We start from the raw sequence: 13599 nt of genomic DNA, 5'->3' as shown, positions 1-13599 counted from the left end.
AGCAGCTGGTAAAGATTTTCTCCCATTCTGTAGGCTCTCTCTTCATGCAGAAACTTTAATTTGATGCCATTCCACTTCCTGATTCTCGGTTTTATTTCTTAAGTTTTAGGGGTCATACGGGAGTCAGTTCCTGGACCAGCATATTGGAGTGTTTCTTCTAGTAGTTGTAAAGTTTTGATAAAGTTTTGATACCACCACTTACGGGTGACAAGTTCTGCTCCCTCTACTGTTGAAGTTTAAACACTAGAGAAGCACGCCAAGGCAAGCATATTAAGCAGGTTTTATTTAAAGGTAATAGTACAGACTTCTCCCAGGAAGGAGAAGGGGGCCATGGCTGATGTTCTAAAGTCCCAAGAAGTGAGCACACCCTACATCTTATAGGTTAAGGTCTCTTTTGTTTTCCAGTTCTCTCCCCCCTTATCTCTCCTTTCTATCTAAGTGACTAGGCCTGGTTTTGCAGGTGCAATGTAAAAAGTGAGAAGTGGATGGGGCAGGGGGAGGGCCAAAGCGATTCAGCCAGACAAAGGCCCAGGGGGCATTAATTAGCAGCTCCTTTAGTTAGCATGCTTGCAGTCCTTGATAAAGGCAGGTAAATTTGGTAATCAGTGAGCTCTGGAGATCCTTAACATTCCATTCTCCCGGGGGCAGTCTCCAACTTCCAGAGGCAGGTGACTTTCATGGCCTTCATTTCCTCCATTTGACCTGATCCCCTATTTCTTTCTTTCTTTCTTTTTTTTTTTTTTTTTTTGTGGTACTGGGGATTGAACCCAGGGCCTTGTGCTCGTGAGGCAAACACTCTACCAACTGAGCCATATCCCCAGCCCCCATTCCCCTATTTCTACACTAACTGCCTGTCCCCAATTCTGGCTTCAGTTTCTGTTCCAGTTCCTGTGTTTGATCCACTTTGATTTGACTTCTGTGCAGGTTGAGAGATAGAGATCTAATTTCATTCTTCTGTATATGGATATCCAGTTTTCCCAGCACCATTTGTTTAAAAAGCTATCGTTTCTCCAACATGTATTTTTGGCACCTTTGTCAAGTATGAGATGACTGTGTGGGTTTGTCTCTGTCTTTATTCTGTTGATTTTTGTGTCTATTTTGATGCCAGTATCATGCTGTTTTGTAACTATAGCTATGTAGTAAATTTGAGATCAGATATGGTGATGGACCATAGGCATTTTAAAGTTTAATTCTCTGAAGGATCTTCAAGAATCAAATTTAAGGCTGTGGAAATGTTCATATATGTACCTGGCTTTCTATATAATTATAGTCCTACAAAAGACCATTTATTTCCCAAACCTATATTTCAGAGCACAGTTTGACCTGAAATTCCTTGTTTGAGGATTATTGTGTAGAAAGGAATAATATCTGCTATGAGAGTTTTTTATGGAGCAGCATTAGTGTATACCAAGTACGTTAAGGTGTGGTTATGTAGGTGATCCATAGTGTTAGGAGGTGAGTGATTCTTCTGGACCAAGAATGTGTACCTAGGCAAACTTAGAAATTATTTTATAGAATGAATCTTTTGGAGTTGAATATGAATAAAAATCTCATTTTTAAAATAATCTTAGAAACTCCGTATTAAAAAGTGAATAGTCCTTTCCAGGTACTTGAAATGTGAGTCTTTTTTTTTAAATTATTTTTGCCTTTCTTTGGGGTTATTTATTGCTAATCCTTCCATCCCCTAAGACGCATGCCATACATCTTATTTGTTCACTAAAGTCTCTGAGGGTCAGGTTGTTTATTGTGTTAGTCAGCTTTTCATCACTATGACCAAAACACCTGACAAATACAACTTAGAGCAGGGAAAGGGTTTTTTGGCTTATGGTTCCAGAGGTTTCTTTAATGGTAGGCTGAGTCCAAGAACCTGAGCCCCAAATGAGGCAGAACATTATTGATACCACTGTTTACTGGTGATGAGTCCTGCTTCCTCAGGTGTTGAAGTATAACGCCAGGGAAGCATGCCAAGGCGCGTAGAGTAGAAAGTAAGAAGCTTTATTAAAGAAAAGTAAAAGCAGACTTCTTCCGGGTAGAAGAAGGGAACCCAAAGGCGGAATCCATCGGATTGAGCAAATCTTGTCCTTTTTATAGGTTTTATTCTCCTGTTCTTTCCCCTTTATCTCTTTCCTTTCTGCCTACATGATTAGGCCGGGTTTTGCATAAAGTAAAGAGGTAGGCAGGTAAGGGCCCAAGGGGCATTAATTAGCATCTCCTTGCCTGTAGTCCCTGACTTGGGCAAGTAAATTTAGTTATCAGTGGGCTCTGCAGGTCCTTGACATTCCATTCTCCCAGGGTAGTATCCAACTTTCAGAGGCAAATGGCTTTCGTGGCCCCCATTTCCTCGTTTTGACCGATCCCCTATTTCTACACCAACTGCCTGTCCCCAATTCTGGCTTCAGCATCATGGCAGAGGGCATGGTGGAAGAGTACGGCTCCATTCGTGGCAACCAGGAAGCAGAGAAGGGGAAGTGGGTAAGGGGCCACAAGGAAAATGAATCTTTCCAGTCTGGTGTGCCCCTATTGACCCCAACCTTACTGCAATAAGTTAAGCTTTTTACTATAGTCTTTGTGGGTAATGGTGGTCCAGGCCTGTATTTCTGACTTCCAGGGAGAGTGAGGCAGGATGTTCACAAGTTCAAGACCAGTCTGAGCAATTTAGTGAGACCATATCTCAAAGTAGGAAATAAAAGGGTGGGAGGTTAAAAACAAAAAACAAAAACAAAACTGTACTGAAGGTATTGCTGAGTGGTAGACTCACTTGCTTAGTATTAGTGAGGCTGTGGGTTTTAATGTAATTTCCCCGCCCCCTTGCTAAGTTCATGACTAACTAGAATTTGTATAGTGTCCACCTTCTATTGTCAAGCAAAAGTACTGAATGCAGGCAGGTGTGGTGGCACACACTTATAATCCCAGCAACAGGGAAGATTTAACAGAGGAAAATGGCAAGTTTGAGCCCATCCTGGACCCTTTTTAGTGAGACCCAGTTTCAAAATAGAAAAAATAAAAAGGGCTTGGAAGATTGGAGAATAGAGACAAGGGAAAAGGGGGAAGGAATAGGGAAGGGAAAAGGGAAATACTGGAGCAAGTTATATTGCTTGCTTGTATAATTTTCTCAAAATGAACCCCAAGATTATATAACTATAATGCATTAATAAAAAAATTTTTAAGGATTTGGGATGTAGTTCATTGGTAAAGTGCTCTTGGATTCAATTCCCCAATACATTAAAAAAAAAAAAAAAAAAAAAAAAAAGTACTGATACAAGAAATCCCTAAAATCACAAGATGGCATATCTGAATATACTGAGTAAAAAACAGATCACCTATATTCCTTGAGTATAATTGTCCCAATTATCTTTTCATTAAGCAGATATTTGGGTTTAACAAAGTAATTGACCTGGAATCGTAAGGTCTACTGGTTCATTTTAAGCTTTTATTCCTGCTGGTATAAAATGTAAATAGTATTTAGAAATACATAGGGTAAAATATTTTGTGAATATCTAATTGGGCAGAAGTAGCAAGGAGAAGGGGGATATTATACTAAGTAGCTTTTCCTTTATTTTTAATTAAAAGTGATAATTTTATTTGCTTTAGACAAGATGGTTACATTATGATGTTGAGTTATGAACCTATTGGGTTTCATAATGGTAATTTGCTCATTTGATTAGCTAGGATTCCTACTAAAACCAAAGTTTCATTATTAGTTTTTTAGAGTACACTTTAACCATCATAGTTCTGTAGTGAGGTGGATATGCAGAAATAACACTAGCATTTGATAAAGATATTGTAATACACAAAATATTTAAGATAATATAGAAGGGTGCTAAAACTATGGTGACAAATGTAAGGAAATCCCACGGAACCACGCCGGACAGGGGAAATCACATAAGGGAGTTTATTAAGCAAACAGTGTCTCCCTGCAGGGTAAGAGAGAAAATGAGAGGAAAAGAGAAAGGAAAAGAAAGGGCACGCGCTAGAGAGAGTGGAAAGCCAGGAGGAGAGAAAAGTGAGGAGGACAGACGGAAGAATGGGAAAAGATGGTGGGGAAGCAATAGTAAACAGTTGAATTCCGCCGGGCTAACAGGGGACCAGTATTGGAGAAGGATACTTGCAAGCTGACTGATGAACCAATAGCTAGCTAGGATGTTCACAGATTGACAAGTGGTTGGGAGGCGGGGAAAATGCACCTGATGGGCGAGGGAGCAGCTTTATACTTTACAACAAATATATATATATGTATGTATATGTATGTGTATGTATAACTTCTGGAACTATGGGAAAGTAGTTACAGGTATATATGATTGAATTAGACTGAACAGCATGTACAGGAACCTGGTGTAGCTTAAATTTGTTATAAGTAGAATAATCTGGATTCTGATGTTTTTGATCTAAAGGGACTTTTGCAGGGTTTTTTTTTCTTTTTCTTTCTTTTTTTTTTATACTTGGGATTGAACCCAGGAATGCTCTACCACTGCATTACACCAGCAGCCCTTTTAATTTTTTATTTCAAAACAGGTTTTTCACTAAACTGCTTGAACTGCTGACCTTGAACTTTCCATCCTTCTGCTTCAGCCTCTTGGGTTTGCTGGGATTATAGTCATGTGCTACCACTCCTCTCTAAATGAACTTCAGAGAACATTTGATCTTTTTTTTCTGTGAATGAAAAATGCAGGCCCAGAGTAACTTTCCTAAATTTAACTTAGGGTTTACCTGCAGTTCACAAAAGCCTCCAGTAATTCATCCCTCTCAAAGTATTTGTAATTCATTTTTTCTCAGTTTTGTTTTAAAACTACTTGACAGAATAGAAATGTTCTTAAAGAAATTACCAATTCTATTTATGATGAATTCATTACAAAACTAGATCTTCAGTTCACTGGAAAATATTGACTTTGGAACAATAAAAATGACAACAGTTCATCCAATTCCATCTAACAACCAATGGACAATGAAAAGAATATGAGAGCATAATCCCCCAAACAACAACACTCTAATACATTACTATCATTATGCTACAAATAACAATTATTTTTCCCTAACAGTATTGTGAAACAATAATTCTTCAAGAGAAATGCTAGGCAATAAAATAATTTAGCCTTATTTTAAAATAGATATCGATTTATAAGGCAAGTATACTTATACACGTCTTCAACATAGGAGCCTCTTTGGGAGGCATTCTAGATCCAGATTTGAGTATTTTATTTGAAGTGTTAATTTCCAGAACCACAGATGCTTTTGGTCTAGCTTGAGAAATTAAGGTTTGATTCTGGAGTCGTAAACTCTGATCCTTGGAGCCAAGCTGGTTTAAGGTACATGTGCATATATTGGTTTCGTGGTGGAATGCATACTAGGCTTCATTTAAAGGAAACAGGCAGTCATTCCTCAACTCTGGTTGGTTCAGTTATTTTTATTTATCAATCGGAATATTCCCTAAGAAATTTTGAACTCTATAGGCTCCATACTGATCTTCATCTTAACTGCCTCCAACCTCACATAAACAGAAACCAACTTCCTGTTTATCTTCCTGTTTTTCTTACTTGGCTAATCCACTGTCACCTTTGTTTTTTCTCTTCCTCTCACTTGCCTTGTCTGTTCATCACCAAATTCAGTCTGTTCTGCATCCTTATTAAGTTTTTATTTTTCCAGTCGTATCTCATTTTATTTCTGTTAGTTTTCAGGCTGACTTCCTGGATTTTATTTTGGTCTATCCACTATTGTCAAAGGGATCATTTTTTTTTTTTTTAATTAAAAAATATGTGTATTGTTGAAATACTAGAAAATAGATTAGTAAAAAGATCACTGGATAGTGAGATTAAGGGGTGAATTTCATTTTAAAATATTTTGGTTTTTATTTTTTCCCTTGTATAGGCATTTTTATCATTAAAAAAAAAAAACAATTTCTTGTGAAGTCACTAATTCTATGCTCTGAAATGTGAATGATCTCTCCTTTTAACTATGTTTAAGTCATTTCTCACCCTCCTCCTGTCAGTATTTACGTATGCATATGTTTCTTTTTGACAAACATTGCCCTCTATCACATGTATACTGATTATCCCCTTGTTCTCCCTCCCTTCACTACCAAATTTTAAGAGTGGCCTAAAAAAACAATTCATTTAAGGAGTAAAAGTTACATTTACCTTGGAAGCCTACCTTATTCTCTTCTGGTTGTTCCCACAGTATAGTTCTGTCCTGGATTTTATATGTCATTCTTTATTTTTCTTTGTAGATTTACTCTTGTATTCATTTATTTATATTGAGACATGGTGTTATTAAGTTGTGGAGGGCTATACTAGGTTGCAGAAGCTGGCCTTGAACTTGAGATTTTCTTGCTTTAGCCTTCCAAGTCATTGGGATTACAAGTGTGCACCACCATGACCAGTGAACAGTGTTTTCCTTAAATATTTTAACACATTTTATTATTGTGCACATACATGATTTTCTTCAGAGTATATATCTAGGAGTATAAGTGCTAAGTTTTAACATTTTTGTTCAATTTCACTAATAATACATCCTTTAAAAACAAATTTTTCAGCTTATTCGCTTGCTGGTAGTAAATGAGGTCCAGGGATACTACATATTCCCCAATATTTGGTATTGTCTGGGTACTTTTCTTGTGAATGTTGTCACATTGTGATTGTTTTAGATTTCCGTGGTCGATAAAGAAAATTGAGTATGACTTTGTGTGTTTATGGACCCTTCATGTTCTTATCTAGGAAATGCCTATTCCTGTGTTTTGACTGTTTAAAATTCAGTTATTCTTTATTGATTAAGTAATTATTGTGTTTGACTAATTTCTAATTCTTGAATTCAGCATTATAAAAATGCTCTACTTGTTTTTGGTCAGAATCCCTAGGGCCAAATCTAGTCATAAGAATCATTTCAAAGAGTTTCTGCGATTGCTTTGTTTTTGTTTTCTGTAGATTTATTCAGGGTAGGTAGTCTGCCATAGTGCTGGGAATGAAAGTCTGCCTAGTCCTTGAAACACATTCTTCCTTTAGCTTTCAGCTTACTACAGTGTTTATCCTTTGGAGCCCTACTGTATCCTGTGAGCATCTAGAAATTATTTGCATGTTTGTCTTCTCTTTTAGTCTGTGGGCTTTCCAAAAGCAGGAATCATGTAGTCTTGTCACTTTGTATCCAGTATCAGATTTTTTCAGAGTGTTAGTTTAGGGGGAAAAAAAAAAGACTTTTCCTAAAAGAGGAAAACGTTTCAATAAGTAGTTGTTAGGAATTAAGGTCTTGTAAAGTGTACTTGCCTCATATATTGAGATCTGCTTTATTTTAAAATAAGATTAAATTATTTTGTTGCCTAGCATTTCTCCTTGAAGAAGAGACATGACTATTGTTAAAATTGTTTCATAATACTATTAGGGAAAAATAATGATTATTTGTAGCATGATAGTAGTAATGTATAGAGTGTTGTTGTTTGGGGGATTATGCTCTCATATTGTTAACTTTTTGTTGTCCGTTGGTTTTTAGAGGGAATTGGATGAAATATTGATCATTTTATATGTACACTTGCTCTATCACATACTGTTACATATAGCTACATTTTCAGTGTTTTTCCTTTTCTCGTTTGTATTTCTCCTTAAGAATTTTTACCCTGTAGAATAGTTTCCCAAAGTGTCAGTTTGAGATACACCTTTTTAAGATGTAAAACCTAATTCCCCATCCCCTTATTTTGTTCTATTTTCCTCTTTTTTTTTTTTTTTTTTGGTTCAGGAATTGAACCCAGGTGTGTTCAACCACTGAGCTATATCTTCAGCCCTTTTTTATATTTTATGTAGTGGTAGGGTCTCATAGAGTTTCAGCTTAGGCCTTGCTGCTGAGGCTGGCTTTGAACTTGTGATCTTCCTGCCTCAGCTTCTCTAACTTCTGGGATTAACAGGCCTGTGCCACTGTGCACCTGGCTGCTCACATTTTAATGTACCATATGTTATGGTTTGGATCTAAAAATGTCCCCTGAAAAGCTCATGTATTAAGCAATGTAACAGTGTTCAGAGGTGAAATGATTACATTATGAGAGCTGTAGATTATCAGTGGATAATCCATTTGATGGATTGATTCAAATGGGCTTCATAATGGGAACTGAAAGCAGTGGGTTGTGACTGAAGTAAGTAGGTCACTTGGGATGTGGCCTGGACTTTCTGTCCATTGCTTCTTCCCCTCCCTCCCTCTCTTATTCTGCTCCCTCTCTCCTTCTGGGCTGCCATGAGGTGAGAAGCTTTCTTTCACCATGATATTCTGGTTTATCTCAATCTCAGAGGAATGGAGTTGGCTGACCATGAACTGAACTTCTGAAACCATGAGCCCAGAATAAGTTGTTCTTGTCAGGTATTTTGGTCACAGTGATGACCAACCATGTAATATCCAAATATTATAATATTAGTATATTAACATACCATATAATATACTTGTTTGGTTATTATTTGTTGATTCTCTGCTTCCCAACTTGAAGGTAAATGTTAAAAGGCAGAAATTTTGTTCTTTTGAATAGTGTATATTGCAAGTATCTAAAGGATTTATTCTGCTCTTTAGGTTTTGTTTTATAATCACAAAGTTATCATTAATTTTTTGTTTTTGTTTTTGTGTCAGCGTCTGTCAATGAGGGATAATACTTAATGATTTAGAAGCTGGACTTTTGTTCAGAATGAATAAGCTTTTTAGGATGTTATTGAAATTACATAGCTCGCTTTTCTTAATTATTTTATGGTACTGGGAATTGAACCCACAGGTCCTTACCACTGAGCCACACCCCAGCCCTTTTTATTTTTATTTATTTATGTATTTATTTTAAAATATTTTTAGTTGTAGATAGGCAAAATGACTTTATTTTTTATGTGGTGCTAAGGATCGAACCCTCACACATGCTAAGCAAATGCTCTACCACTACTACAACCCCAGACCTTTATTTTTATTTTGAGACAGGGTCTTGCTAAATCTCTAACTGTTAAGCAATTACAGTAGTACTTTGTCTATACAGATAACCTGAACTAATGTTTGAACTAATGTATAAGTACAAGCATTGATGAAATGATAGAAACTGAAGATAAAAATGTGTTTAAACATTGCTAAAACAGAGTATGGTCATGGAACTGTTAGTAGTTGGTGCTTTTCATTTTATGAAGAATTGACTTTGTTTCTAATTTTCCTAGTTTCAGTGAGGTAGTATAATCTAGTTTAAAATCATGTAAAGCAATAAATGTTATCCAGTATTAATGCCACTGAAGATAAGATTTGTTGCACCAAAATGATGTGATTTATTTACTAAAATAAAATAAATTTATTCATTAAGTGAGGGGAAGGGTTGGGAACAGGGAAACAGCAGGGAAGAAGAGGGAAAAAAGAAAAATCGGATGTCAGTGACTAGAGATTACTGACAATAAACAAATAACAGTTAAACAAGTGAAAAACAAGGATATCAAGCTGTCAGAACTACTTAGTGAAGGGTTAAATGGGCCTGAGCCTATTATCCATGTTATTGCATTTATTTTTATATTTTTGATACTCAAAAATGTTAATCTTTGTATTAATTCAGTATATCTCATTTCTTGATTGTGCCTAAGGCAACTTTTTTTTAATATTTAAACTTGGTTTTACATTATGAGTTTATATTTGGAAAAGCATCCGCATTTCAAGTTGAGGGAGACCGAGTGAGTAGTATATAATGTCTTTCCTTTTTAAGTAAAGTTCTCGGAATTTGGAGGATTTCCACAGTAGTTTTCCTCAAAATATGATCATTGAAATAAGGCTTCTCAGAGATGTTTTACATATTGGGAGAGGTTCCATTGTTTTTGGAAACCTCTTTGTCTTCTACCTCCCCTTGGAGAATCACTGTGCATGTTAGTAAGTCAAAAGTCTATGAGAGGAGGCTGGGGATATAGCTCAGTTGGTAGAGTGGTAGAGTGCCTGCCTTGCATGCACCAGGCCCCGGGTTCAGTTCCCAGCAGCGCGCGCACAAAGTCTATGAGAAAATCCTACACTGACCATTTTTTTTTTAAAAGAGTTTTTCACTGTTTTTTTTTTTTTTTTTTTTTTTTTTTTTAACTTGATCGAAGTACTTTTGTTTCTTAACACTAGTAGAACCCATTAACACCCCACTAACCCTTGTTCAGGTGTAGAAATTTGTTGCAAATATTTTCCTCCTTTTTTTAAAAAAAAATTATTAGGCAAATTTCTATATTTTTATATAATTAAAAATTTTCTTAAGTTCTCTTTAATTTTCAGTTTGCATTTTAGAGGCATCTGAGGTCAGAAGTTACAGGTGATTGAAAAAAGTTTGTGTTCATGACCTCATAGTCTATAGTAATGTGCAACAAAAGGGAGTTTTCTAATTCGTTGTATCAAAATTTTTAGATGCCATTTTTAGATGCACTTTTTAGATGCCATGAATTGAAAAGACATAGAAATATTACTATATTGGTTATAATATTTAACTGTCCAAGAAAAGCAGAAGCCAGTTTGTTTGTTTTATACTAGGAATTGAACCCAGAGGTACTTCACACTGAGCTACCTCCCCAGCCCTTTTATTTTTTATTTTAGGCAGGCTCTCACTAAGTTGGTTAGGGCCTCACTAACCAATTGAGATTAGCCTCTAACTTTTGATCTTTCTGCCTGCGCCTCCCAAGCTACTGTGATTACAGGTGGTGTTTTTTTTTTGGGGGGGGGGGGTACTGGGGATCGAACCCAGGGCCTTGTGCTTATAAGGCAAGCACTCTACCGACTGAGCTATCTCCCCAGCCCTGATTACAGGTGTTTTTAAGGAGAGAACTCTTGAGTTACAAACAAATATTCATGCTTGTTCTCTTTACTCCAAGAATGAACACTTGTAACCCCAACTAGACAAGAACTCTGCCACTGAGCTGTATCCCCATTGCTGTTATTTTTTTTATTAAAGTCTTTTATTTTTACAGACTGCATTTTGATTCATTTACATAAATGGGGTACAACTTTTCATTTCTATGGTTGTACACAATGTAGATTCATACCATTCATGTAATCATAAATATACATAGGGTAATACTGTTTGATTCTACTATCTTTCCGTTCCCCACCCCCTCCCACCCCATTTTTCTCTACACCATCCAAAGTTCCTTCATTCTTCTTTTCCCCCTACCATCCCCTATCATTATATATTGTCATGCACTTATCAGAGAAAACATTTGGCCTTTGGTTTTTGGGCTTGGCCTGTTTCACTTAGCATGATATTTTCCAACTTCATCCATTTACCAGCAAATGCCATAACTTTATTCTTCTTTGTGGCTGAGTAATATTCCATTGTGTATATATACCAGTTTCTTCATCCATTCATCAATTGAAAGGCATCTAGGTTGGTTCCACAATCTTAGCTATTGTGAATTAAGCTGCTGTGAACATTGATGTGGCTACATCACTGTAATATGCTGATTTTAAGTCCTTTGGGTATAAACCAAGGAGTGGGATAGCAGGGTCAAATGGTGGGTTCATTCCAAGTTTTCTGAGGAATCTCCATACTGCTTTCCAGAGTGGCTGCACCAATTTGCAATCCACCTGCGATGTATGAGTGTGCCTTTCCCCCCACATCCACGGCAACACTTATTATTGCTTGTGTTCTTGATAATAGCCATTCTAATTGGAGTTGGATGAAATCTTAGGGCGGCCTTAATTTGCATTTCTCTAATTGCTAGACATGATAAGCACTTTTTCATATGTTTGTTGATCACCTGTATATCTTCTTCTGTGAAGTGTCCGCCCATTTCCTTAGCCCATTTATTGATTGGGTTCTTTGTATTTTTGGTGTAAAGTTATTGAAGTTCTTTATAAACTTTGGAGATGAGTGCTCTGTCTGAGGTATGTGTGGAAAAGATTTTCTCCCACTCTGTAGGCTCTCTTTTCACATTATTGATTGTTTCCTATGCTGAGAAAAAGCTTTTTAGTTTGAATCTATCCCATTTATTGATTCTTGCATTTATTTCTTGTGCAATAGGGGTCTTGTTAAGGAAGTCTGGTCCTAAGCCAATGTAATGGAGATTCCTGTTATTTCAATTTATGTTCAAAAGTGAGCTTTCAACCCATAACCTATGAACTGTTGTGGTTTTTGTTTTTTTGCTTTGTTGTACACTGAAGAAGAATGTTTACTAATGATAACAAGGGAAGAGATGTACAATGAAAGCTATACAAATGAGAATGCAAAATCCAAAACACATCTAGTATGTGGAAAAATAACTTTACATGTTCCAGGTGCTGATATATTATATTTTAATGTTGTATGGTAAATGATCACCTTGAAAGATTATGTGCAGTGATCCTATTTAAGAAAATAATTATGGTCCCTAGATTGTAAATAATTTTTAAATTTTTCAAAAAGCTTTTTACAAGAAGTTTAATGTAAATTTCTCTGGGAAGCTTGTCTGAGATATATTCTTTAAGGATTATGAAGATATCTAGACTGTTAAAACTATAATCTTGATAGGGTAGCTATGGAATTGATGTTTTATAAGTAACTGCTCTTCAGAACTTTACAGCATTGGTGTTGAAACATTCTGACATTAGATTATGAATTGCAGGGCAAACCATTCAGGTTTTGAGAATTAGACATGTAAAATTATAGAAGATATAAGGGACTTATAAAGAAGAGGTATGAACATTGGAGGAAATTTGATCAGTAATTTCATACTGTATAACTAGGAAGAAATTATACTGTTAAAGTACAAATTCTATTGATAATCTTTTCTAGAAACGACTACAGAAAGAATTGTTGGCTTTGCAAAATGACCCACCTCCTGGGATGACTTTAAATGAAAAGAGTGTTCAAAATTCAATTACACAGTAAGTACTTAAATTTTAAAGTACTTCGTTTATTGTCAGTATGGTATATGAATATATACTTTTTTCCTTTTGGTCCTGGAGATTTAACCCAGAGCACTTTACCACTGAGCTACATCCCCAGACTCCATTTTTTTGTTTTCTTTTTTTAAATTTTGAGACAAGGTCTCACCAAGTTGCTTAGGACCTCACTAGATCTTGAACTTGATCTTCCTGCCTCAATCTCAACTGGAATTACAGGTGTGCGCCACTGTGCCCAGCTATACTAGCTTTTTAAAAATTCCAAATTATTTTCATATTTATCCCATTCTCTTAAACTAGTAAGTAGATAAACAGACTTTATTCCATGCATTTATATACATAATCAGTTTTGTTTTATGTAATCATGTCACATTATACACATGATTACATAATTTGTAAAGCTTTTCTTCTTTTGCAGTGCTAGGGCTTAATTGAACAAAGGGCCTCATGCATACTAGGCAGGCATATTCTACTACTATACCCCCCACCCCCAGCTCCTGTAAAGCATTTTTTTAAAAAAAACAAATTTGCTTTGGTTTTAAATTAAAAAAAAAAAATTTAAGATTTTACGTAATTATTTTATGATTTTTTTTTTTTTTTTTTTTTTTTTTTTGCTAGCAGGGCATCATTTAACAACTTTTCTCAGCTGAGGGTATAGCCCAGTGGTGAAGAACATACTTAGCATGCAGAAGGCTGTGGTTTCCATCCATAAAACAACAAAACAAAAACAAACTAAAAAATGTTTTTAAAATATGCATACAGTACTCTTAGACCTAGTAA

General features: G+C 35.9%; 1 protein-coding gene across 1 annotated transcript in view; it reads left to right on the top strand.

Moving 5' to 3' along the window:
* Positions 1-13599, top strand: part of UBE2W (ubiquitin conjugating enzyme E2 W) — an 83021-nt gene that overhangs the window by 9777 nt on the left and 59645 nt on the right. Inside the window, exon 2 of the mRNA XM_079140720.1 lies at positions 12710-12801. Coding sequence (XP_078996846.1) covers positions 12710-12801 — 92 coding nt within the window. The remainder of the gene's footprint in view (positions 1-12709; positions 12802-13599) is intronic.

This window comes from Sciurus vulgaris, assembly GCF_902686455.1.
Source record: "Sciurus vulgaris genome assembly, chromosome: 1".
NCBI lineage: Eukaryota > Metazoa > Chordata > Mammalia > Rodentia > Sciuridae > Sciurus > Sciurus vulgaris.
This window is presented reverse-complemented; position numbering and strand designations above follow the sequence as displayed.